Consider the following 27,983-nt stretch of genomic DNA (forward strand, 5'->3'; position numbering starts at 1 on the left):
GCAAAAAAACAAAAAAGCCAACGAAATGTTATGGTTTGCAAAGGCACTGTGCTATATTTGTGTGTTAACTGGAACAGCCGATTGGCTGAACCTGCAAAGAACTGTAATTTGATTTGAAACTGTTTCTGTTCTGCTGCTGGAGAACTGGTTTGAACAAGTTTTTGTTCAGTGTGAGTGTGTGTGGTGACTGAGAACTGCCTGGCAAAGATGGCTCTGTACTCAGAGAGTCCTTGCTATTTCTGAGGCCTTGTTTGTTACTGGGAAAAGAGGATGAAGAACCAGGACTGTATTCTTCACTGAAGCAGATTTATGGACTGAAAAAGGACTATGTGTTGTCGAAGGCTTTCATGGCCGGGATCACAGGGTTGTTGTATGTCTTTCGGGCTGTGTGGCCATGTTCCAGAAGCATTCTCTCCTAACGTTTCGCCCACATCTATGGCAGGCATCCTCAGAGGTTGTGAGGTATGAAAAAGGACTGTTTGTGACTGCTGGGTTTCTGTAAGCAATCAGAGGGACTGTTGTGAATACCATTGTTCTTTGGATCTCTTGGAATGGGTAAAGTTCTTGTATTATTTGTTCTGCAAATCTGAGTGGTGCGTCATTGTTTTGCAGGGTGACTCTGGGCTCACGGGCACACGCAAGAGTTTCTGTTTACCATCTGTAATCCGCAACACAAAAGAACAATACAATATTTAAAAATAAGAACAATTTTAACCCACATAAACCTACCAGGATTTCAATGTGAAGTGTGGGCCTGCTTCTTGCTGATGGGATAGTCAAGTTAATTAGGATTGTTGTTGTTGTTAATGTTGTTGTTGTGTGCCTTCAAGTCATTTCAGACTTAGGGCGAAATGATTCTATTCTATGATTCTATGATTCTATGTGGCCCCCGGGCCTTAGTTTGGGGACCCCTGGCTTAGGTAAACAGTGAGCTGGGCTTGACAGTCAGGTGCTCACCCCGACCGGGCTTCGAACTGGCCACCTTTCGGTTGGTAGATCTTATTACTGCGGGTGATTTATCTGGTATTGACGTTGCTCCAGGCTCCAAGCACAGAAGGTGTTGGGTGTCGTCCGCATATTGTTAGCAGTCTAGGGCGAAACTCCGAGCCAAACTAGCAAGGGGTCTAACGTAGATGTTGAAGAGAAGAGGGGAGAGAATGGCACCTTGGGGTACCCCACATAGGAGGGGAGATCTGTCAGAGACGTGATCGATATACAGAGCCAGCCCTAGGTAATTTTCAAGTGTAGGCGAACAGAATGTTGGTGCCCCCCCCCCCCCCAAATCAATCACTGAAAAATAAAAGCATTAGATAAGCGAAAATGTTTGATAATAAGGAGGGATTAAGAAAAAGCCTATTAAATACCAAATTACATTAAGATTTTACAAATTAAGCACTAAAACATCATGTTTTACAACAAATCAACAGAAAAAGCAGTTCAATACCTTGTGGAGGCAGGCCTCAGGAGACAGGAGTTGCCTCGATGGCGCCCCCAACAAGATGGCGCCACAGGCAAATGCCTAGTTGGCCTGGTGGTTGAACCGCCTCTGTCCATATACTCCACGCATTGGCTCCCGTTTCGCAGAAATGAGTCGAACCAATTGAGGGCCTGACCGCGAACTCCAGACATGGCGAGACGGTGAATCATTAGATCGTAGTCAACGGTGTCGAGAAGTACCAGTAGCGCTGATCCGCCGCTATCAGACTGGCGACGAAGTTCATCTGTGATGGCAACCAGGACTGTCTCTGTCCCATGGCCAGGGCGGAAGCCTGACTGGAAAGGGTCCAGGCCGGCTGTATCCTCCAGAAATTGTTGCAATTGTCCCAGTACAGCCCGCTCTATCATCTTACCCAAGAATGGGAGGTTGGAGACGGGATGATAGTTGGCAAGGGTCATGGGATCCAAGCTAGGCTTCCTTAGCAAGGGACGAACCCTTGCCTCTTTTAGCTTGTCCGGTTGTTCAAGAGAGCCATGTGATTTACCAGCTGTGCTACAACCCAGAATATTTGACTTCACATAGGAGGCAACCATAGCTTTCCATTGCTTCCTGGCATTTGATTTTTGTTCAAATATCATACGTACCCTGTTTCCCCGAAAATAAGACATCCCCAGAAAATAAGACCTAGTAGAAGTTTTGCTGAATTGCTAAATATAAGGCCTCCCTTAAAAGTAAGACCTAGTAAAGTTTTTGTTTGGAAGCATGCCTGCCAAACAGAACAGAGCATGGAGGATCATTAAATGTATGTAGCATAGATTGTTGTACATAGAAATAATGGTAGTACAGTAGAGTCTCACTAATCCAAGCCTCGCTTATCCAAGCCTCTGGATAATCCAAGCCATTTTTGTAGTCAATGTTTCCAATATATCGTGATATTTTGGTGCTAAATTCATAAATATAGTAATTACAACATAACATTACTGCGTATTGAACTACTTTTTCTGTCAAATTTGTTGTATAACATGAAGTTTTGGTGCTTAATTTGTAAAATCACAACCTAATTTGATGTTTAATAGACTTTTCCTTGATCAGTCCTTATAATCCAAGATATTCACTTATCCAAGCTTCTGCCGGCCCGTTTAGCTTGGATTAGTGAGACTCTACTGTAACAAGAAATTCTTGATAGGATTCATAGTTTGGTTATGCTGGTTTGTGATAACAACTACTGTACAGTATATAATAAATGTTAAAAAAAATGTTGAACAATAAAATGGAAGAATAAGACATCCCCTGAAAATAAGACCTAGTGCATCTTTGGGAGCAAAAATTAATATAAGACGCTGTCTTATTTTCGGGGAAACAGGGTAGCATTCCTTGCAGTGATGCACTAAAAGCAACGTGGACACGTCAGGCGTCTAAAACGCCATCCAAAGTTGGAGAGGTCTTTGCAGTTGCTTTGTCAAGGCACAGATAGCCAGCCCGTGGTCTCTCCTGGGACATATCACTGCAATGCAGCATCCATCGACAGCAGAAGGAGTAGAAGGCTCCCCAGACTGATAGTTAATTAGATTAGAGACACTACCGAGGAATGCTAATTCGGTGCTGTGCTGTGTTCAGTGTAGCAAAGCAACAGGCACGCAATGGGCAATTCTGACCCGACTAGCCTTGTTCGAGACGGTAATGTCAGATTGGGTGGTCATTAATCTGTTCTTGAGAAATCGCATTACTAAGATGAGACATACTGTGTTTCCCCGAAAATAAGACAGTGCCTTATATTAATTTTTGCTCCCAAAAATGTGCTAGGCCTTATTTTCAGGGGATGTCTTATTTTTCTATGAAGAATTCACATTTATTGTTGAACAAAAAAATGAACATTTTTTATATACTGTACAGTAGTTGTCATCACAAACCAGCATAACCAGACAAACTGTGAATCCTATCAAGAATTTCTTGTTACTACCATTATTTCCATATACAACTAGTATGTACATTTACTGATCCTGCAAGCTCTGGTGTTCTGTTTGGCAAGCGCCGGGCATGCTTCCAAACAAAAACTTTGCTAGTCTTACTTTCGGTGGAGGCCTTATATTTAGCAATTCAGCAAAACTTCTACTAGTTCTTATTTTACGAGGATGTCTTATTTTCGGGGAAACAGGGTAGGTGTTGACATGCTGTCTGTATGCATTCTGACATTCTTACCTTGCTTTCTGGCCTGTTTCCCTATTTTGACCCGTCTTTGGAGGATTCTTTCTTTTCTTGGAGAAGCATACTGTCTGCTACTTCTTTTTCTTGAGAAAAGGACAAATTTTCTATTTAGCTCTGTTTTCAATGCTTGACTTTAAAGGAGCTGTCCAATGTGCTGAACACTGCTCCAAATACAGTAGATCAGGGGTCCTCAAACTTTTTAAGCAGAGGGCCGGTCCACAATCCTTAGCTGATGCCTGTTGGAAGAGCACTTTGGTTTTCTCTATGTTCAATGAGAGGCTGAGCTTCTAGTTTGTTTATAGTGACTTGTAGGTCTTCTTCTGAATGTGCACAGACTACGTTGTCATCGGCATATTGGAGTTCTATAATAGATGTTGTTATAATAGATGCTGTAATAGTTGATGTTGTTGTACCTTAAACAGCTCCTTAAGAGTCAAATGTAGAACGTAGACCAGATTTGCACCACCTCTGACATGGGCGCTTGAGTATGAACACAAAGTCGGTGTACAATAGGAAGCATGCCTTTCACTCATATATCAGGCCTGGGCAAACTTGGGCCCTCCGGGTGTTTTGGACTTTAACTCTCACAATTCCTAACAGCCGGTAGGCTGTTAGGAATTGTGGGAGTTGAAGTCCAAAACACCCGGAGGGCCCAAGTTTGCCCAATGGCTAAAGATATATGCTATCACTGGTGTGGGATATAATCTGTTGTCGTTATGACTAGCGTCTGTCAATAGGGTCGTCGTACATTTTGGTTTTGTTTGTGGGTCAAATGAGTTATCAGTGTCAGTGATATCCAAGGAGCATGATATCTCCAGGGAAATTCATTAATTTATTTTAGAACAGTGGAGAACGTGTCTCGTAATGTAGCTCAGTACACAATAGTACTGCAGTCTGTTTATGATACGCATGAACATGAGAACTTTGCATTCCGGGCACTGGTATGTGTGGCAGAATCCATCCATGATCAGGGATACTTTCTTATGATCACGGGCTTTAAGGAGGCTTCAGTTCTTACCTGCTGTTTCTATAGTAAGAGGCGCTCGGCTGCAGGCACTGGCAGACACATGCGCTTTCCGGGCCTGCCTGCATGCCACACTACTTTCTTTGGAAAGAGAATGCGCATGTGTGGCATGGTGTCCAGGTAGGGCCAGGTGCGCCTGCAGACAAGCACCACTTACTCTAGAGTAAGAGGTGCTCAGCTGCAGGCATGCACACTTTCCATACTTGTGTGCACTTGCTCTCATTGAAAAGAGAGTGCATGTGTGGCATGGTGTCCAGGTAGGGCCAGGTGCGCCTGTAGACAAGCACCACGTATTCTAGAGAAAGAGGTGCTCAGCTGCAGGCATACATGCTTTTTGGACTTGTGTGCACTTTCCTTGGAAAGAGAGTGCATGTGTGGCATGGTGTGCAGGTAGGACTAGGTGTGTCTGCAGACAAGCACCACTTACTCTAGAGAAAGAGGTGCTCAGCTGCAGGCATACATGCTTTCCATACCTGTGTGCACTTACTCTCTTTGGAAAGAGAGTGCATGTGTGGCGTGGTGTCCAGCTAGGGCCAGATGCGCCTGCAGACAAGCATCACATACTCTAGAGTAGGAGGTGCTCAGCTTCAGGCATGCACGCTTTTCAGATTTGTGTGCACGCCATGCCGCACACTCAGTCTCCTTGGAAAGGGAGTGCATGTGTGGTACTATAGTGTAAGAGGCGCTTGGCTGCAGGTACTAGCATGCACACGTGCCAGTGCCTGCAGCTGAGTGCCTCTTACTACAATGTAAGAGGCGCTCGGCTGCAGGTACTAGCATGCACACGTGCCAGTGCCTGCAGCTAAGTGCCTCTTACTATAGTGTAAGAGGCGCTTGGCTGCAGGTACTAGCATGCACGTGTACCAGAGCCTGCAGCCGAGCGCCTCTTACCGCAGAGTAAGAGGCGCTCAGCTGCAGGTCCTAGCAGGCACAAATGCTTTCTGGGCCTGTGCACCACACATGTACTGTCTTTCCAAGGCAAGGAGGCAACTTTTGGGAGGCGGTTGTCTGCAGACAAAAGCAGACTTTTGTGTCAAGGAGATTTTCATGCGTTTCGTGCTCCCGAGGAAATGGAAGACACAAAAGAAACGGTAGAAACGGTAGGAACGAATTCCGCACACAACTCCACTTGATAAATAAATTGTATCCTCATAAAAAAATAGGATGTCGGAATTAATTAAAGAGGAATGGAAATACTGCTGTTAGCTTCACTGGCTAGGATGGGAGTTTATTCTTTCTGTTAGTTCAATAAGCGAGCCTTTGAGTGCAAACTTTCCCCCGCTCCAAAGTCCGTTTCAAAGCTACTGCAAGCCGAACTACCACGACTAACCAAACCAACCCACCCAAAACGCGTGGGAATTGACCGACGTTGTTTCCATGGAGTCTATGTAACAGTGTGTGCCGATTACTCAAAGCGATACGGGCAGGACCTGGTGATCTAGTGATGCTCTAGACTTGTAACTTTTTCTAAGGGGTTTGATCCAGTTATGCCTGCAGTTATGAGATAATTCTTTTATACGTTTGTGGCCAGGAACCCTGCTTTATCGCTTTGTATAGTTTTAAAGTAGTTTAAAGCTTGAATAACATAAAATAACATAATATAATGTTATTTATGTTATTTCCCACGTGAAGAACTCCTGTAAACCTTGCAGTATTGAAACTCAGTGAACAAGGCATCTTAGACAAGCTGAAAAACAAATGGTGGTACGATAAGGGTGAATGTGGAGCCAAGGACTCCGGAAGTAAGGTCAGTCGCTGAAGGTCTTTTTGTACTGATTAGCAATCACATTTTTTTTGACCCACTGTTTTATTTATACCAGAGTAACTTTCCAGAGTTAAGTATTTCCATTCTGAAGGTTCGAGGACAGAAAGGGGAAAAAATTTTTCTAATTTTTTTCATTATAAAAAAAGGAGAAATCTATTTAAAAGCGTAGTAAAAGTGACCGCCTTTCTCTTTTCTAAGGCATTAGTTGTAAGTACGTATATACTTACTCTGATATTTTTCTCTCTAGGCATTTATCAAATAATAACAATAACAGCAACTGTGTTGTCGAAGGCTTTCATGGCCGGAATCACTGGGTTGCTGTGAGTTTTCCGGGCTGTATGGCCACGTCCCCGAAGCATTCTCTCCTGGATAAAGAATATTATTTGAGAACACAGAAATAATATTAATAATAATAATTTTATTTTTGTACCCCGCCACCATCTCCCCAGAGGGACTCGGGGCGGCTTACAGATATAAAACCAGCATACAGTAATATCAAATACAAAAACACACAAATAAATTTAAAAGGCACCACTCCAACAGAATACACAGAAAAGTCACTGAAATCCACAAGCATGTGGACAAGTTCAACAGAAAAGGAGGAAACCATGAAAATGAACACCAACTGGCCTACCAGTATTACAAAACTCTAAAATCAAGACAGTAAATAAAGAGCTGTTGAACTTGCTGGCCGAAAGGTCGGTGCTTTGAATCTGGAGAGTGGGCTGAGCTCCCACTGTTAGCCCCAGCTCCTGCCAACCTAGAAGTTCGAAAACATGCAAATGTGAGTAGATCAATAGGTACTGCTCTGGCGGGAAGGTAACGCAGTCCATGCAGTCATGACCTTGGAGGTGTCTACGGACAACGCCGGCTCTTCGGTTTAGAAATGGAGATGAGCACCAACCCCCAGATTTGGACACAACTAGACTTAATATCAGGGGAAAACATTTACCTTTACCTAAATAAAAAAAAAAACAACATTCAAAATAACAGGGGAATTCCAGGCAAAAAAACAATCAGGGCCAACATCTCCCAACAAAGGATTCCCCAAGGCAGGAATCAGCCAGGCTTTGAAGCTGAAAGGCCGCTCAATGCTAATCAAGGTGATTAATTTCAAAATTATTTCTCCCACCCTGGACATCATTCCACACACACACACACACACACACACACACATATATATAGTAGAGTCTCACTTATCCAAGCTACATGGGCAGAACCTTGGATAAGCAAATATCTTGGATAATAAGGAGGGATTAAGGAAAAGCCTATTAAACATCAAATTAGATCATGATTTTACAAATTAAGCACCAAAACATCATGTTTGACAACAAATTTGACAGAAAAAGTAGTTCAATAGGCAATAATGTTATGTAGTAATTACTGTATTTACGAATTTAGCACCAAAACATCACGATATATTGAAAACATTGACTACAAAAATGGCTTGGATAATCCAGAACCTTGGATAAGTGAGTCTTGGATAAGTGAGACTCTACTGTATATATAAATCCCACTGGCCTAGTTTCTAACAAACCTCACAACCTCTGAGGATGCCTGCCATAGATGTGGGCGAAACGTCAGGAGAGAATGCTTCTGGAACATGGCCAGACAGCCTGGAAAAACTCACAGCAACCCTATTTCAAGCTGGTTTCTCCATTTAAATATATATATATATATATTTGCATATAATTTTTATTTACATTTAAAAAATCTATATCTATTTAAATACATGCACATACAGAGAGAAGTTCCATTTGGTATGATTTATACTTAAATACATGCACATATATAGGAGAAGTTGCATTTGGTATGTGTTTTAAGACACAGTTTGTTTTCTAAAGAGTTCGCACACTTCCTAAATTGCGCTACGAAGTTCGGTAGACAATGGATATTTTTTTGAGAGATAGAAACATAAGAATTGAAGGATGGATTTTTTTTTCTGAGAGGACATCACATTAATACGCATGAAACATCCTTTTTTTGGTTTCCTTCCTTCAAAGAAAGCCTGGAGGGTTGTTTGTTTTTTTTAATTTTTAAAAAAGGAAGTTTTATGATTTCGATAGTTTTATCGCTGGTTCATTCCATAAATTTTGGCCATTTGGTTTTTTTGCTTTTCCGATTATTCATCAAACCATTTTGCTACTGTATTATTATTACATCCCGCACCAGAAAAAAACTTTTGCAATGGCATAGTTTGGTTTCCTTTTTTACGGTATGGCTTCCCGGCTTATTGTCATGAGCGATATTAGGAACAAATTGTGTTTGCCAAGGCGGCGGGTTTGGACAGAGCCTTCTCCGTGGGAATTTTTTTCTGAATGTAGGATGTCCTATATGGAGAAACCACCATGGAGAAGGTCTCCATCCATGCACACGTCTCCTTGATTTTGGGGAAAAACTTACCTGCTATGACGAAACATGGAGACGTATCTCACGGAGCGCTTCCCATCTCCCTCCCATCCAAAGCCAAGCAATATTTATATATCTATCTATCCAATATCTATGTTTTTGGATGCTTTTTCTAAGGCACCGAGCACAGCTTGGTCTCCGGGTCCCATTGGGAATGAATGGGAAGCGGAAACGCATCTTCTGCTCGTGCCTTCGAAAACCTTCGATCATGACCATGACGAGAACGATCGGATGCTTTAAATAATAATAATAATAATAATAGTAATAATAATAATACTAGAAAGCTCCATCTCCTGGTCCTTCTGGAGTCAATGGAGACAGATTGGTCCCAGGAGGACTAGGAATGACGAAGAACTTTGGGCCGATGGATGTTTAAATGCACCAATTGCAGGATCAGCCTCTTGGGAACTCAAAACAAACAGCCGAGTCTTTTAAAACGCCTTTGCTTTTCTCCGGCTGGAGCAGGTTGCCAATTCGGTTTGCTTTTGTTTTCGGTTCCGATGGTTTCCAAATTGGATTCGAGACTTCGCAAGTTCCGAGATTTCCCAAACTTTGCGAGTTCTGAGATTTTCCGATCAGCCGAGGCTAAACCTGCAACTTTTTTTTTTTAAAGAATCACTTTCAATTTTTTCTGCCACAGATTGGTCTGGAATCCAGATTGACATCAACTACTCAGGCCTTGCCTACATAAGAGAGCTGTGCTGGTTGTAGACTATATATTGGGGGTGAAACTGGGGCAAGTCTTGTGTGCGGACACTGCTTTATTTTCCCCCCGTTGCCTTTTGCATTGGCTCCACGGAGGTTTCTCTGCTTCAACGGGGTTCAACCAGCAACATTGGTTGGTTGATCGTTCTTGTTTATTCAATGCTAACAGAGTCTTTGGCTCTGAAGCTGGAAAGCGGCCTGTCCACACTGGGACCTGAACCAGTTTGACTCAGTTGGTTGAATTCTTCTCCATTGACACCTGCACAACTTTCCCATGTTGACAAGCCTTCTGATTTTCTTTGTGTCACAGCTCAAACTATAAGGAGTCAAACAATTGAGAAACCCATGTAGCAGGTAATCCAATCCAGCAGCAAAATGGTTATGATGGTGTCTCAAACAAAACAAAAAAAATATTATTTTTAAATTTCAATCCTATTGCCTTGAGAGTACATTTTAGAGCAGACAGCTTAGCTTAGTGTATTTCAATAAGTTTTTACTGATTTCTTTGTTCAACTCTAGAATGCACTTACTTATTTAGCTCAGCCTGAAAAATAACTGACCAACTTCACCAAACATCAGTGTTGCTATGAAGACATCAGGGAGGGAAAAGATGAGCCAAATTCAGATTATTACTCTCTACGTTCTTTAACGCCTGTCACAACCAAGGCCTTGATAATTATAATTGCACTAATACGCTTGAAAAGTGGCCTTCAGTAAGTTCGTTTGGCTTTGTTCAGCTCCACTCCAGTGGAAAAAGAATGTCTGAACAATTCGATGAAAGAGTCGGACGAGAGCAGTGATATGGACCATGTAGATATGGGCATCCAGCTAGATGGTGAATACCACTGACTTGGGAGCTATTCGGCCTCATTAGTAGCAAGTTATGGGGAGGTAAAACGTTATTTTCTGGGTGTTTAAGCCTTTTTTCTATCATGGGACATGAATCTGGCAAGAGTAGTTTCCGATTCACCCGGTGCCTCTGAAATCGATGCAAAGAGATCTAAAAGTAGCCCGAGCGAGAGAAGCCCACCCTGAGGGTCTCTGGGCCTTTGCAAAGTGTTGTGATTTCCCGTCTGCTTGTTGTTCTTCTCCGTCATGAAACTAACCGACTGGTTCATTTCTCTTAGGACAAGACGAGCGCCCTAAGCCTGAGCAACGTGGCGGGGGTTTTCTATATCCTCGTCGGCGGTCTCGGGCTGGCCATGACGGTGGCCTTGATAGAGTTCTGTTACAAGTCCCGCGCCGAGTCCAAACGAATGAAACTCACAAAGAACACACAAAACTTTAAGCCCGCTCCTGCGCCCAATACCCAGAATTACGCCACGTACAGAGAAGGCTACAACGTGTACGGAACAGAAAGTGTTAAGATCTAGTGGTACGGCTGAAGGTCTAGTAAGCAAATCAACCTGGTTTATGTCTTCTTCTTCTTCTTCTTTTTTCCCTCGGTGTGTCCCTGTGGTGGTGTGTTTTGGTGTTGTGTTCCCCAGCATGGAGTAAACAAACATCTCAGGATCGGAAATGGGACGCAACGTAGCCGACGTCTTTTTGACAGGAGTTCTAGCCACACCTCTCCAAAAACTCAATTCTTAAACCAGTTGCTACTCAACATGCTCCTCATGCTTCCAGGACAACCTTCCTAGGTCACATAATGTTTAAAGCAACCCATATCAATATACATAAGACGCAATGTAGCCCACGTCTTTTTGACACGAGTTCTAGCCACACCTCTCCAAAAGCTCAATTCTTAAACCAGTTGCTACTAGTACTCAACATGCTCCTCATGCTTCCAGAACAACCTTCCTAGGTCACATAATGTTTAAAGCAACCCATATCAATATACATAAGACGCAACGTAACCAACATCTTTTTGACACGAGTTCTAGCCACATCTCTCCAAAAACTCAATTCTTAAACCAGTTGCTACTCAACATGCTCCTCATGCTTCCAGAACAACCTTCCTAGGTCACATAATGTTTAAAGCAACCCATATCAATATACATAAGACGCAACGTAACCAACATCTTTTTGACACGAGTTCTAGCCACATCTCTCCAAAAACTCAGTTCTTAAACCAGTTGCTACTAGTACTCAACATGCTCCTCATGCTTCCAGAACAACCTTCCTAGGTCACATAATGTTTAAAGCAACCCATATCAATATACATAAGACGCAACATAACCAACATCTTTTTGACACGAGTTCTAGCCACATCTCTCCAAAAACTCAATTCTTAAACCAGTTGCTACTCAACATGCTCCTCATGCTTCCAGAACAACCTTCCTAGGTCACATAATGTTTAAAGCAACCCATATCAATATACATAAGACGCAACGTAACCGACGTCTTTTTGACACGAGTTCTAGCCACATCTCTCCAAAAACTCAATTCTTAAACCAGTTGCTACTCAACATGCTCCTCATGCTTCCAGGACAACCTTCCTAGGTCACATAATGTTTAAAGCAACCCATATCAATATACATAAGACGCAACATAACCAACATCTTTTTGACACGAGTTCTAGCCACATCTCTCCAAAAACTCAATTCTTAAACCAGTTGCTACTCAACATGCTCCTCATGCTTCCAGAACAACCTTCCTAGGTCACATAATGTTTAAAGCAACCCATATCAATATACATAAGACGCAACGTAACCGACGTCTTTTTGACACGAGTTCTAGCCACATCTCTCCAAAAACTCAATTCTTAAACCAGTTGCTACTCAACATGCTCCTCATGCTTCCAGGACAACCTTCCTAGGTCACATAATGTTTAAAGCAACCCATATCAATATACATAAGACGCAATGTAGCCCACGTCTTTTTGACACGAGTTCTAGCCACACCTCTCCAAAAGCTCAATTCTTAAACCAGTTGCTACTAGTACTCAACATGCTCCTCATGCTTTCAGAACAACCTTCCTAGGTCACATAATGTTTAAAGCAACCCATATCAATATACATAAGACGCAACGTAACCGACGTCTTTTTGACACAAGTTCTAGCCACACCTCTCCAAAAACTCAGTTCTTAAACCAGTTGCTACTCACCATGTTCCTCGTGCTTCCAGAACAACCTACCTGGGTCACATAATGTTTAAAGCAACCCATATCAATATACATAAGACGCAACGTAACCGACGTCTTTTTGACACGAGTTCTAGCCACATCTCTCCAAAAACTCAATTCTTAAACCAGTTGCTACTCAACATGCTCCTCATGCTTCCAGGACAACCTTCCTAGGTCACATAATGTTTAAAGCAACCCATATCAATATACATAAGACGCAATGTAGCCCACGTCTTTTTGACACGAGTTCTAGCCACACCTCTCCAAAAGCTCAATTCTTAAACCAGTTGCTACTAGTACTCAACATGCTCCTCATGCTTTCAGAACAACCTTCCTAGGTCACATAATGTTTAAAGCAACCCATATCAATATACATAAGACGCAACGTAACCGACGTCTTTTTGACACAAGTTCTAGCCACACCTCTCCAAAAACTCAGTTCTTAAACCAGTTGCTACTCACCATGTTCCTCGTGCTTCCAGAACAACCTACCTGGGTCACATCATATTTAAAGCAGCCCATGTCAATATACATAAGACGGGGCCCAATCCGTCTGTTTGTTGCTTTGACAAAACTCAGTGTCAACAACACACCAAATTATGCATTTCATCAATGCCCGGTTGATTGCTTTTTGCAGAAAGGGCCTTGCTAACACAAAACAAGCTTTTTCAAAACATTTTTGTATTTAGTATCAAAAGCATTGCATAATAATAATAAAAATGTTTAAAAGCAATGCTTTTGGGTTGGAAAGATTAGCCGTTTTCGAGAAACGTTGCCCGGGGGTCACCCGACTGGATTGACTCAGTCTTCATGGAGGCTCTTTCCGTGTCCCCCCTTTCAAAACATGAGGCCTAATAAAGCAAATCTCAATTATAAGTTTAAAAACATGCATTTTTGGGTATCCTTTAATAGGGACCCCCAATCTGTACCTCATTGGGTGCATCCTGACACCTTCAGTCTTGACTATTTCAGGTTTTGCCCAGGACTTTGGGTACGTCAGGCTTACATATAGAAATGGACATCATTGACAATTCTCTCCTGCATTTTCTATGCACTTTTGACCCCTTTTGTTTATGAAATTGGACTCTGGTGAACTCAGGTAAGTGTTTTTTCGGAGGTCTTTATCGTGCTGCCAAACAACGGGAGGGAAGGAGAAATAATTTCCACAAAAGTATTAGCAAGAAAGCTAAATGCAATATGTGTCTGTCTGCAATCTATATCTATAAAAATGTTATGTGCATAATTAGGACCTTGTTAGCAACAAAACCACTGGGCCAAATCACACCAAATTTGGCCCCAAAACTAATCACTTTCCAAGGAGTGACCATCAAAAAAGAAAAGCAAAAGAAAACGAGATAAGACCAGAAAAATCCCAAAAATTAAAAAAAAACATTATGCGCATGTGCAAGAAGAAAACAGCCGGGCTTTGAGGCTGCAAGGCTATTTACTGCTATTCCTCCTGGCCAACAAAGGATTCCCATACACCACAGCAACGCGTGGCCGGGCACAGCTAGTAGATAGATAAATGGATAGAAGTTTGAGAGACAAGAGAAAGAGCAAGACAGGTGATTACAATAAAAGGAAAGGGCCAAATTCCCACCCGTAGAAGAACATGTAATGCATTGCTTTCTAACGAGTAAGTCATATTTTATGCTGGTGCCCCGACTGGATATGAAAGGTCACAGCTGTCATGCAGAGATCATTAAGGGAGAATGATGGGCTCGGCGGAAAGTAGTTTCGTTCAGAGTCAGATAGTGTAGAACCTGTGCTGCGTGTCCTCTGCTCGGTTGCAAATAAATGCTGGAGACAGATAGATCTCTCCCTTTTCCAACTTGCAACCTCTTCCTCTCCCTGTGCCAACCCATTAATAATTGTTATGGATTGTTCATGTTGCCGTGAACCTCTGTGCACGATGCACACGAAGTGGATTATACACAGAGGTGGTCCGTTCTGTGAATTTGCATGTGTGTGTGTGCACCTTTCTCCATGTCCTCAAAATCTGAGATTGATTGTCGGTATATTAATAACAATCCTGAAACCTGGACTTGAATGTTCTTTTTCTTGCAGCAGTATAACGGAAAGAGCCCTAGGACCTTTTTTTTATGAGATCATGTCCTCCTCCAACTGGTATTAGTTGCAATCCCAACAGTAGATAAAAAGGAAATTTTCCAAAAAACTATGAGTTATCCCTGTTGTGAATCTGAAGGGAAGGGAGTGTAGGTCTGGTGTCAGCAAGACCTATCAACTTTGCAATTAGAAATTATTTTAGATTGAATGTCCCATGTGTCTTTTTAGACTCTCTAGAGCAGAGCTTTCCAAACTGTGTGTAGCGACATGTTAGTGTGTCAGCTGCAGATTGTAAACATAATGAGAAATGACAAAAAAAATCGGACAAGTATGTTATTATCTTACAAGTCATATATTTTCCAAAAGTTTTCATGAGATGCGTTGTGTCCCCACACATTTCGTTATTGCGATTTATGCATGTGCCTACGTCTCTTCGAAGGGGTCAGTTTAACCACTGATTTGCTACTAAAACCAAATGACTGTGTTGCAAAGTGGTGCACATCCATAACTGTGTCGACAACACAAAAGGTTTGGAAAGATCTACTCTAGACTTCATCAAATCAGCATAGGACATTGTGCGATATTCATCCTCCAGTAACCCCCGATGAAGCCGTCCCCAGCTATTGATAGCACTAACCCTAAGACTTGGATTTGTTTAACGTCAGCTCGTTTTTGTGGGCGTAGGTGTTAAGTTTAATCAATAATCTTCGTAATCCTATTTGAGTACTAGACATCAAAACCATGTCATCCGCGTATAGAAGGGTATTTATGTAACAAGTAACCCTAAGACTTACTTGTTGGGATGAGATCCGGAATCGTCCTCTCCTGGAAAAGATTTGTGCCATTGCGAAATCTCTTTTAAAAATAAAAAACAGGGAGATGGCACACCAGGAAGGTCACCCAGTGAGGAGGGTGGCAATACTGGTAAGTAGCCGCTATCCCAGGATGCAAGAACGCTCCAGGATAGCGGCTCCGTGCAGCAAATTCCTCTGGATTTGTTGCTACGGGTATTATCTTGCTGAAGGCCTTCGTGCTAGAGTTTACCACTACACTCCCCATCCATTCCTGTCTTAACCACCAAACAATACGAGGCAACCACCTCAGCCTACCCAAAGTAGCCCATTAGAAGTAGCAGCAGATGAACCAAAGTAACTACCGTATATACGCGAGTATAAGCCAACCCAAATATAAACCAAGGCACCTAATTTCACCACAAAAAAAAACCTGGGAAAACGTTTTTGTTTTGTTTTTTGGCATAAAGATATAATGAAGTTTATTTGCCAAAAAAGAAAAAGAAACCCAGAATTAAAGTAAAACACATGATTGATGAAAGAAAGAGGGGAGGTTTAGCTACACCTGATTTAAAACTCTACAGTAGAGTCTCACTTATCCAACATAACGGGCCGGCAGAATGTTGGATAAGCGAATATGTTGGATAATAAGGAGAGATTAAGGAAAAGTCTATTAAACATTAAATTAGGTTATGATTTTACAAATTAAGCACCAAAACATCATGTTCTACAACAAAGCCTATTAAACATTAAATTAAGTCAGGATTCCTTAATCCCTCCTTATTATCCAAGATATTCGCTTATCCAAGCATCTGCTGGCCCGTTTAGCTTGGATAAGTGAGACTCTACTGTATTGTCCTTTATGTTGGCTGAGTCAATGATTCTTTGCTTTTCTGTTCTTTAATTGATATCCTTCAGCTTCTTTTCATTTTAAATTCTTCTACTTTAGAGCAGTCTGTGTATTTTATCGGGTTACCTGTGTTTTTCTTTAGTAAAAACGTTAGTTTATCCATGTCCAGTTTTTTTTTTAATTTAAATTATTGAAAAATTCTGAATTTTACATATTCAATACTTAAAACTTACACATTCTTTAACAAATTTGCAATACAGAGATATGTATACCATAGCTCCTATAGTATTTTCACTCTCTAACTATATTACATACTCATATTATTTACCTTTTTTTACCCTTCACCTAGTGCTATCCCTTCACCCCAAACCAGCCAATTACAGTAGAGTCTCACTTATCCAATGTTCTGGATTATCCAACGCATTTTTGGAGTCAATGTTTTCAATACATCGTGATATTTTGGTGCTAAATTCATAAATACAGTAATTACTACATAGCATTACTGCGTATAGAACTACTTTTTCTGCCAAATTTGTTGTCTAACATGATGTTTTGGTGCTTCATTTGTAAAATCATAACCTAATTTGATGTTTAATAGGCTTTTCCTTAATGCCTCCTTATTATCCAACATATTCGCTTATCCAAGCTTCTGCCGGCCCATTTAGCTTGGATAAGTGAGACTCTACTTTATTGAAAACATTGACTACAAAAATGGCTTGGATAATCCAGAACCTTGGATAAGTGAGGCTTGGATAAGTGAGACTCTGCTGTTCATTCTTTAACAAATTTGCAATGCAGTATTATGTATATCATAGCTCCTGTAGTATTTTCACTCTCTAACTATATTACATACTCATATTATTTACCTTTTGTGACCCTTCACCTAGTGCTATCCCTTCACCCCAGACCAGCCAATTACTGTACAATATTTATTTCCAAAATCCCATTGTTTTTTTCTCTCTCGCTTTCTCTAACCATTCTTCCATATTCGGTATTTCCTTTTGCTTCCACTTTTTTAGCAAAGCTTATTCTGGCGGCTGTAGTTAAGTAGGTTCAGTAGAGTCTCACTTATCCAACGTTCTGGATTATCCAACGCATTTTTGTAGTCAATGTTTTCAATGCATTGTGATATTTTGGTGCTAAATTCATAAATACCGTAATTGCTACATAGCATTACTGTGTATTGAACTACTTTTTCTGTCAAATTTGTTGTATAACATGATGTCTTGGTGCTTAATTTGTAAAATCATAACCTATTTTGATGTTTAATAGGCTTTTTCTTAATCTCTCCTTGTTATCCAACATATTCACTTATCCAATGTTCTGCCGGCCCGTTTATGTTGGATAAGTGAGACTCTACTGTATATGGTGCCATATATGTTTTACTGTCCTTTCCGCCCACCCTCTCCAGCTCGGTCCTGTCTCCCGTCGTTCCTTGTCCTCCTCTGTCTCTTCCTCACGGAACCCACCTGAGATCCTTGCCATCTCGTTCTAGATCCCGCCCGGAACGACGGCATGCAACGGGAGGAGCCACCGAGATCCCAGCCACCACTTCAGCGACTTCTGACCACCTGAGCCAATTTCCTTCCCTCCTGGGCGTCGGACCCGACCCGTTCAAGACGACGATGGTGCAATGAACTTTTCATAGGATTTTTCTTTTCCTTCAGTGCCTTATGGGGAGATTCTTAAGACTCAAAAACAATGCAAACCATCAAAAAAACAAACAAACAAACAAGTATTCTTGCTTTGCTTGAAAACTAAACGACGACGACAACGGGAAAGCGGGACTGGTAACCGGACGGTGTTCTCATCCGCGGAAAGAGACGAGAGCGGAGTCTTCTTGTAAAGATAATTTTAACGAAACGTCAACAGAAGCCATTCTTTGATACCACTGCACAGTATATGGACTCAACTCTTTTGAAACCGAAGCAGAGGGTCCTCAAGTGCCCCTTTCCCTCATTAGCAAAAGATTGAGCTGTTCTTGACATTATGCCTCAGAAATGCTACAGCTTATATTTCTAGAACAGCGCGTTGCCTAATTCTGTGTTTTCCTCTTGTACGACTTCATTTCCTTCCCGATTCTCCTAGAGCCTGCCTCATCTTAAGAAAATGCATATATCAAACCAAACAACTGAATGTAACATACAAAAAAGGGGGCAAAAGGAGGCAGAGGTGTCGACAGATTAAAATAAAATAACATATGTCCGAAGATTAAGCTGTCAGGGAAGGATATTGTGTTCTTCACGAAGAGCCACACACAAGGCAGGCCAGGATTTATACCCATTCTCTTCTATCATCTGCAAGTGCTTTTTTTAAAACAACTACCACTGAATTTAGGTTTCCTGCCATATATTATCTAGGGATGTACGCTTATATATATATATTTTGTTAGCATTTAACATCCAACCCTAAAAACGAGAGAATTAATAATATAATAATACACTCAGAACAGATTATAGGTATGTATATGGCGAACTTTCAATGCCGTTATACAGTTGACAAAGACAGACAGACAGTACACAAACAGAGGCAAGGCTTCCTGCTTTTTCCATCTCTGGCATCTGGAGGGTGAGCTCGACTCGGCCAGGGGGAAGTTCTGTTGTTTCATTTTCCACACCGTCCTGATCGAACCACCGGCATGTTTTTCAGGGCGCCTTTTACCTCCCCGCCAAAGCGGTACCTATTTATCTGCTCACATTGCTGTTTTCGAACTGCTGGGTAAGCAGAAGCTAGCGTTGACAGTGGGAGCTCACCCTGACCTGTGGCTTGAAATGCCCACTTTCCGGTCGGCAAGATCTTCTATATCTGGCGGTTTAACCCACTGTGCTAGCCGCAACCCCTACCGTTGATATTTAATTGATAAGAACACAACGTATTTGGAGTTTAGGTTTCCTGCCAAATATTATTTAAGGATGTGCACTTGTATTTTTTTTTGTTTAGCATTTAACATCCAATTCTAAAAGCAAGAGAATGAATAATATAATAATATACTTTATTTATATTCCGCTCTATCTCTCCATGGGGATTCGGAGCGGATTACAGGTGCATATATGGCAAACATTCAATGCTGTTCTGCAATTGACAAAGACAGACAGACAGTAACACAAACAGAGGCAAGGCTTCCAGGGATGTGTGCTTGTATTATTTTTTTGTTAGCATTTAACATCCAATTCTAAAAGCAAGAGAATGAATAATATAATAATATATTCTGCTCTATCTCTCCATGGGGATTTGGAGCGGATTACAGGTGCATATATGGCAAACATTCAATGCTGTTCTGCAATTGACAAAAACAGACAGGCAGCAACACAAACAGAGGCAAGGCTTCCAGGGATGTGTGCTTGTATTTTTTTTGTTTTGTTAGCATTTAACATCCAATTCTAAAAGCAAGAGAATTGGGAAAGTGTTTACCCCCATCATACGATATCATAAAATCCTACCACTTTTAAATTTTCCCTTTATTTCCTTATAATAATTTTAAAAAAACAATCTAACACTGTGCTGTGATGAAGCTTTGCGGCTTCGGAAAAGTCGAACGGGACAGTATCTCACACGAGACCCAAGTCGGTCCGGCTTATGACGAAACGCTCTCGCATTACTGGTAGTAGTTACTGTATTTTCTCAGCTGCTCTCGGTCATCATTTCATCACGACTTATTTAAAAAACCAGAATAAGGATACTTAGGGGCCATATTTACTTTCGTAAGGAATATAACGCATTCCAAAATATGCCTATTGAGAAAGAGACTCTGCTGTCATTACCGCCTTACAGCTTTCGAGATGTCAGAAGAGACCCTTCTTCGGAGAACGGATATTCCCCGATTCGAGCATCTCTTAGCGAAATCCATCTCAAGCCAGGAAAAGATTTCTGGGTCTAGAATATTAAATAAATCCCAAGCTGGAAAGGAATTCTGAGCCTGGAAAATGTAATAAACTTGAAGCCGAGGAAGATTTCCGAACAGTCAGAGCTAGATACACTAGGCGTAGTTGGACCAACTGTCTGAAACCATACAGTAGCTTCTTATACCCATAGCTGCGTTTTTACTATTTGAAAAAAAATCCCATCATCATTTATGAAATAGCTTAAAAAATACAAAATAAAGGCATCATCTACATACTAATTATTACCTCTCTAATACGACGATATGTGCAATTTGGTAGTTCAGCAAGGTTTCATTTCATCAATAACATACTGGATAATATTAAGACAAAAAAACTGAAAAAAATAATGATAATAATATATATTTTTCTTTAAAATTAAAAAAAATTTGAAAGAGGTCACCGAGGATATATTTGATAGCTCATCAAAACTAAAGCATATAAAAGTCACCGAGGATATATTTGATAGTTCATTAAATCAAAGCATATAACATAGAAATCAAAAAGGAAAGAAATACATACGACATTTCCACCCAACGTAACATTAAAAAAAGTAAGATTTCACCTATCTATAGAACTAAAGTTGCTGCTCATGTTTTTACAGAGACGTTAAGCAAAAAGAAAACTGTTCTTTTTCCTGAAACTGTGATTTTAAAATTTCTGAATGCTACGATATTTCAGCAGAAGGAAATGTGAAGCTGTGCAAAACATGTTGTACGTATTTAAGTAAAAAAAGAAAACGGGGGGAAAAAGAGACATTTTCTTAGAAGCTGTATAAAAAGAAATGTATGTTTACCAAATGAAAATAATTTTTTCAGAGTGAAGGCTTCGTGCCGGTGAAGGGTTTGGTAAATGGGTTGCTATTTTTTAAAATGTGCATGTGAATTAAAGACAAATGTCAATTGCTTAAATACAAAACCCACCCAGTCCTGCTCCTAACTTCAGGCTATGGAAGAAGTCTGGCAGCAACCATTTAAGACTCTATTTTTATTCTGTTTTTCCTCCTTATTTTCTTTCTAACACAAACTCCAGCAAACCTTTTTTTGAGATGATTTCTTTATTGGTTGTTAAAACTGCACTTCAGTGAACAGAAGAAGAAAAAAACAAACAACTTGCCAAGCAAACTCATGGCTGGCTGTCAAAGTGTAAAACTGCATGTGTGGACATAAATTCCTGAGCCTCATTTGAATGAGGTCTTGTACAAAGAGTTTTAATACATTTTGTAAATAAAATTGTAAAGAAAATAAAATAAAAAATCATGATTCTGAGCGTGGGACTTGAGGAGATGTTTGGCTCAATGGGTCCCATTTCATGAATATACTTTATTTATATTCTGCTCTATATCTAGCAGATTACAGATACATATATGACAAACATTCAATGCCGTTATACAATTGACAAAGACCACTGCGCAGTGGATGTGTACTGGGCCCATAACCAATTGTCAGAGCGTGAGAGGTTAATTGAGACAAATACCTTTCTCCATCTCAGATTCCTCTCCTTCTGAAAACATGACGCTTATCAAGTCTCATGGAAAAGTAAATTGTCATCAGTCAATCTCGGCATATTCCGCTCTATCTCTGTCTAGCGGATTACAGATACATATATGGCAAACATTCAATGTTGTTATGCAATTGACAAAGACAGACAGTACACAAACAGAGGCAAGGCTTCCCACTTTTTTAAAATCTCCAACGTCTGGAGGCTGTGCTTGACTCGGCCATGGGAAGGCGCTGTTGCTTCACCCTTCCACGCTGAGGAGCCCGTCATCCATAAATCATGATTCTGACCTTTGGACTCAAGGAGATGTTTGGGTCGATGGCCTCATTTCATGAATGTATTTTATTTATATTTCACTCTATCTCTATCTAGTGGATTACAGATACATATATACCAAACATTCAATGTCTTTATACAATTGACAAAGACAGACAGTACACAAACAGAGGCAAGGCTTCCCACTTTTTAAAATCTCCGGCATCTGGAGGCTGTGCTCGATTTGGCCATGGGAAGGCATTGCTGTTTCATTTTCCATGCTGAGGCGCCCGTCATCCATGAATGCCTTCCTTGATTGATTTGCCGGCATGTTTTTCAGGGGTGCCTTTTACCACGACACCAAAGCAGTACCTATTGATCTACTCACATTGCTGTTTTTGAACTGCTTGATAGGCAGAATCTGGGCTGATGTAGGAGCTCACCCCAATTGCAGCTTGAACTGCCAAGCTTCCGGTTGGCAAGATCTTCTGTAGCTGGAAGTTTAACCCGCTGTTAGCAGCAGTCATTGACTTTCTTGGCTATGTTTAATTAAGGAAAGCAAGAGAGTCTTTAGCCTTTTAAGAAACTTTGTTTTCTATATATTTCATTCTGATTTCTAATTCTCAGGTATGTTGAGAAAATAAAAACTAAAGACACATATCATAAGTTATCACTTGTGGCCCATGAGTCTGATTGTCTTCCAAGCTGAACGAATCCTAGAATCCTAGACCTGGCAGGCCATCCAGTCCAACCCCATTCTGCCAAGAAGCAAGAAAATTGCATTCAAAGCACCCTTGACAGATGACCATCCAGCCTCTGCTTAAAAACCTCCAAAGAAGGTGTCTCCACCATAGTACGGAGCAGTGCGTAATATAATCCAGGATGCTAGCTAAACAATATAGTTTTAGTCTTAGGGTTGTTGTGTTTTCTGGGCTGTATGGCCATGTTCCAGAAGCATTCTCTCCTGACGTTTTACCCACATCTGTGGCAGGCATCCTTAGTGTATAGCCATGTTCCAGCAGCATTCTCTCCTGACATTTCATCTACATCTACGGCAGGCATCCTCAGTGTATGGCCATGTTCCAGCAGCATTCTCTCCTGACAGTTCACCCACATATGTGGCAGGCATCCTCAGTGTATAGCCATGTTCCAGCAGCATTCTCTCCTGACGTTTCACCAACATCTGTGGCAGGCATCCTCAGCATATAGCCATGTTCCAGCAGCACTCTCTTCTGACGTTTCACCCACATCTATGGCAGGCATCCTCAGCATATAAATAATAATAATAATAATAATAATAATAATAAAACTTTATTTATACCCCGCCACCATCTCCCCAACGGGGACTCGGGGCGGCATACATGGGGCCATGCCCAGGACAATACAATAACAGAATATAAAAACAACATATCATAGCACAATTAAAACAATACAATAGATAATAATATACATTACAACAAGAAGTCAAAGAAACAGTAAAAACAAGGGCAAGCCGCATGAACACAAAGATATAGCCATATTCCAACAGCTTTCTCTCCTGATTTTTCGCCCACATCTGTGGCAGGCATCCTCAGTGTATAGCCATGTTCCAGCAGCATTCTCTCCTGGACCCTGGACCACCCTAAAGGTGCCTTAAACAACTTCTAAACAGGCCCAAAGGGGCAAAACGAACCCTGGACCACCCTAAAGGGGCCCCAAACAACTTCTAAACAGGCTCAAAGGGGCAAAACAAACCCTGGACACCCTAATGGGGCCTTAAACAACTTCTAAACAGGCTCAAAGGGGCAAAACGAACCCTGGACCACCCTAAAGGGGCCTTAAACAACTTCTAAACAGGCTCAAAGGGGCAAAACGAACCCTGGACCACCCTAAAGGGGCCTTAAACAACTTCTAAACAGGCTCAAAGGGGGAAAACGAACCCTGGACCACCCTCATGGGGCCCCAAACAACTTCTAAACAGGCTCAAAGGGGCAAAACGAACCCTGGACCACCCTAAAGGGGCCTTAAACAACTTCTAAACAGGCTCAAAGGGGCAAAACGAACCCTGGACCACCCTCATGGGGCCTTAAACAACTTCTAAACAGGCCCAAAGGGGCAAAACGAACCCTGGACCGCCCTAAAGGGGCCTTAAACAACTTCTAAACAGGCTCAAAGGGGCAAAACGAACCCTGGACCACCCTAAAGGGCCCTTAAACAACTTCTAAACAGGCTCAAAGGGGCAAAACGAACCCTGGACCACCCTAAAGGGGCCTTAAACAACTTCTAAACAGGCCCAAAGGGGCAAAACGAACCCTGGGCCACCCTAAAGGGGCCTTAAACAACTTCTAAACAGGCCCAAAGGGGCAAAACGAACCCTGGACCACCCTAAAGGGGCCTTAAACAACTTCTAAACAGGGTCAAAGGTGCAAAACGAACCCTAGACCACCCTAAAGGGGCCTTAAACAACTCCTAAACAGGCTCAAAGGGGCAAAACGAACCCTGGACTACCCTAAAGGGGCCTTAAACAACTTCTAAACAGGCTCAAAGGGGCAAAACGAACCCTGGACCACCCTAAAGGGGCCTTAAACAACTTCTAAACAGGCTCAAAGGGGCAAAACGAACCCTGGACCACCCTAAAGGGGCCTTAAACAACTTCTAAACAGGCCCAAAGGGGCAAAACGAACCCTGGACCACCCTAAAGGGGCCCCAAACAACTTCTAAACAGGCTCAAAGGGGCAAAACGAACCCTGGACCACCCTAAAGGGGCCCCAAACAACTTCTAAACAGGCTCAAAGGGGCAAAACAAACCCTGGACTACCCTAAAGGGGCCTTAAACAACTTCTAAACAGGCCCAAAGGGGCAAAACGAACCCTGGACCACCCTAAAGGGGCCTTAAACAACTTCTAAACAGGCCCAAAGGGGCAAAACGAACCCTGGACCACCCTAAAGGGGCCCCAAACAACTTCTAAACAGGCCCAAAGGGGCAAAACGAACCCTGGACCACCCTAAAGGGGCCCCAAACAACTTCTAAACAGGCCCAAAGGGGCAAAACGAACCCTGGACCACCCTAAAGGGGCCTTAAACAACTTCTAAACAGGCTCAAAGGGACAAAACGAACCCTGGACCACCCTAAAGGGGCCTTAAACAACTTCTAAACAGGCTCAAAGGGGCAAAACGAACCCTGGACCACCCTAAAGGGGCCTTAAACAACTTCTAAACAGGCTCAAAGGGGCAAAACGAACCCTGGACCACCCTAAAGGGGCCTTAAACAACTTCTAAACAGGCTCAAAGGGGGAAAACGAACCCTGGACCACCCTAATGGGGCCCCAAACAACTTCTAAACAGGCTCAAAGGGGCAAAACGAACCCTGGACCACCCTAAAGGGGCCTTAAACAACTTCTAAACAGGCTCAAAGGGGCAAAACGAACCCTGGACCACCCTAAAGGGGCCTTAAACAACTTCTAAACAGGCTCAAAGGGGCAAAACGAACCCTGGACCACCCTAATGGGGCCTTAAACAACTTCCAAACAGGCCCAAAGGGGCAAAACGAACCCTGGACCGCCCTAAAGGGGCCTTAAACAACTTCTAAACAGGCCCAAAGGGGCAAAACGAACCCTGGACCGCCCTAAAGGGGCCTTAAACAACTTCTAAACAGGCTCAAAGGGGCAAAACGAACCCTGGACCACCCTAAAGGGGCCTTAAACAACTTCTAAACAGGCCCAAAGGGGCAAAACGAACCCTGGACCACCCTAAAGGGGCCCCAAACAACTTCTAAACAGGCTCAAGGGGGCAAAACGAACCCTGGACCACCCTCATGGGGCCCCAAACAACTTCTAAACAGGCTCAAAGGGGCAAAACGAACCCTGGACCACCCTAATGGGGCCTTAAACAACTTCTAAACAGGCTCAAAGGGGCAAAATGAACCCCGGACCACCCTAAAGGGGCCTTAAACAACTTCTAAACAGGCTCAAAGGGGCAAAACGAACCCTGGACCACCCTAAAGGGGCCTTAAACAACTTCTAAACAGGCTCAAACGGGGAAAACGAACCCTGGACCACCCTAATGGGGCCCCAAACAACTTCTAAACAGGCTCAAAGGGGCAAAACGAACCCTGGACCACCCTAAAGGGGCCTTAAACAACTTCTAAACAGGCTCAAAGGGGCAAAACGAACCCTGGACCACCCTAAAGGGGCTTTAAACAACTTCTAAACAGGCTCAAAGGGGCAAAACGAACCCTGGACTACCCTAAAGGGGCCTTAAACAACTTCTAAACAGGCTCAAAGGGGAAAAACGAAGCCTGGACCACCCTAAAGGGGCCTTAAACAACTTCTAGACAGGCCCAAAGGGGCAAAACGAACCCTGGACCACCCTAATGGGGCCCCCAAACAACTTCTAAACAGGCTCAAAGGGGCAAAACGAACCCTGGACCACCCTAAAGGGGCCTTAAACAACTTCTAAACAGGCTCAAAGGGGCAAAACGAACCCTGGACCACCCTAAAGGGGCCTTAAACAACTTCTAAACAGGCTCAAAGGGGCAAAACGAACCCTGGACCACCCTAATGGGGCCTTAAACAACTTCCAAACAGGCCCAAAGGGGCAAAACGAACCCTGGACCGCCCTAAAGGGGCCTTAAACAACTTCTAAACAGGCCCAAAGGGGCAAAACGAACCCTGGACCGCCCTAAAGGGGCCTTAAACAACTTCTAAACAGGCTCAAAGGGGCAAAACGAACCCTGGACCACCCTAAAGGGGCCTTAAACAACTTCTAAACAGGCCCAAAGGGGCAAAACGAACCCTGGACCACCCTAAAGGGGCCCCAAACAACTTCTAAACAGGCTCAAGGGGGCAAAACGAACCCTGGACCACCCTAAAGGGGCCTTAAACAACTTCTAAACAGGCTCAAAGGGGCAAAATGAACCCCGGACCACCCTAAAGGGGCCCCAAACAACTTCTAAACAGGCCCAAAGGGGCAAAACGAACCCTGGACCACCCTAAAGGGGCCTTAAACAACTTCTAAACAGGCTCAAAGGGGCAAAATGAACCCCGGACCACCCTAAAGGGGCCTTAAACAACTTCTAAACAGGCTCAAAGGGGCAAAACGAACCCTGGACCACCCTAAAGGGGCCTTAAACAACTTCTAAACAGGCTCAAACGGGGAAAACGAACCCTGGACCACCCTAATGGGGGCCCCAAACAACTTCTAAACAGGCTCAAAGGGGCAAAACGAACCCTGGACCACCCTAAAGGGGCCTTAAACAACTTCTAAACAGGCTCAAAGGGGCAAAACGAACCCTGGACCACCCTAAAGGGGCTTTAAACAACTTCTAAACAGGCTCAAAGGGGCAAAACGAACCCTGGACTACCCTAAAGGGGCCTTAAACAACTTCTAAACAGGCTCAAAGGGGAAAAACGAAGCCTGGACCACCCTAAAGGGGCCTTAAACAACTTCTAGACAGGCCCAAAGGGGCAAAACGAACCCTGGACCACCCTCATGGGGCCTTAAACAACTTCTAAACAGGCTCAAAGGGGCAAAACGAACCCTGGACCACCCTAAAGGGGCCTTAAACAACTTCTAAACAGGCTCAAAGGGGCAAAACGAACCCTGGACCACCCTAAAGGGGCCTTAAACAACTTCTAAACAGGCTCAAAGGGGCAAAACGAACCCTGGACCACCCTCATGGGGCCTTAAACAACTTCTAAACAGGCTCAAAGGGGCAAAACGAACCCTGGACCACCCTAAAGGGGCCCCAAACAACTTCTAAACAGGCTCAAAGGGGCAAAACGAAACCTGGACCACCCTAAAGGGGCCCCAAACAACTTCTAAACAGGCTCAAAGGGGCAAAAAGAACCCGGGACCACCCTAAAGGGGCCTTAAACAACTTCCAAACGGGCTCAAAGGGGCAAAACGAACCCTGGACCACCCTAAAGGGGCCTTAAACAACTTCTAAACAGGCTCAAAGGGACAAAACGAACCCTGGACCACCCTAAAGGGGCCTTAAACAACTTCTAAACAGGCTCAAAGGGGCAAAACGAACCCTGGACCACCCTAAAGGG

General features: G+C 42.7%; 1 protein-coding gene across 6 annotated transcripts in view; it reads left to right on the forward strand.

Annotated features, from left to right (window-relative positions):
- The window catches only part of gria3 (glutamate ionotropic receptor AMPA type subunit 3), a 202,819-nt gene extending 181,355 nt beyond the window's left edge, over positions 1–21,464 (forward strand). The window contains exons 14-16 of one of the 6 annotated variants that reach the window (XM_062963940.1): positions 6,300–6,414; positions 10,674–10,933; positions 17,814–21,464. In XM_062963940.1, the coding sequence (XP_062820010.1) occupies positions 6,300–6,414; positions 10,674–10,919 (361 nt within the window). In that variant the 3' untranslated portion in view covers positions 10,920–10,933; positions 17,814–21,464. Of the gene's footprint in view, positions 1–6,299; positions 6,415–10,673; positions 10,939–17,813 lie in introns of those variants that run through there. The other 5 variants (XM_062963938.1, XM_062963936.1, XR_010001064.1 and 2 more) reach the window with 5 other exon arrangements.
- Positions 21,465–27,983: the final 6,519 nt, after the last annotated feature.

This window comes from Anolis carolinensis, unplaced genomic scaffold, assembly GCF_035594765.1.
Source record: "Anolis carolinensis isolate JA03-04 unplaced genomic scaffold, rAnoCar3.1.pri scaffold_12, whole genome shotgun sequence".
Classification (NCBI taxonomy): Eukaryota; Metazoa; Chordata; class Lepidosauria; order Squamata; family Dactyloidae; genus Anolis; species Anolis carolinensis.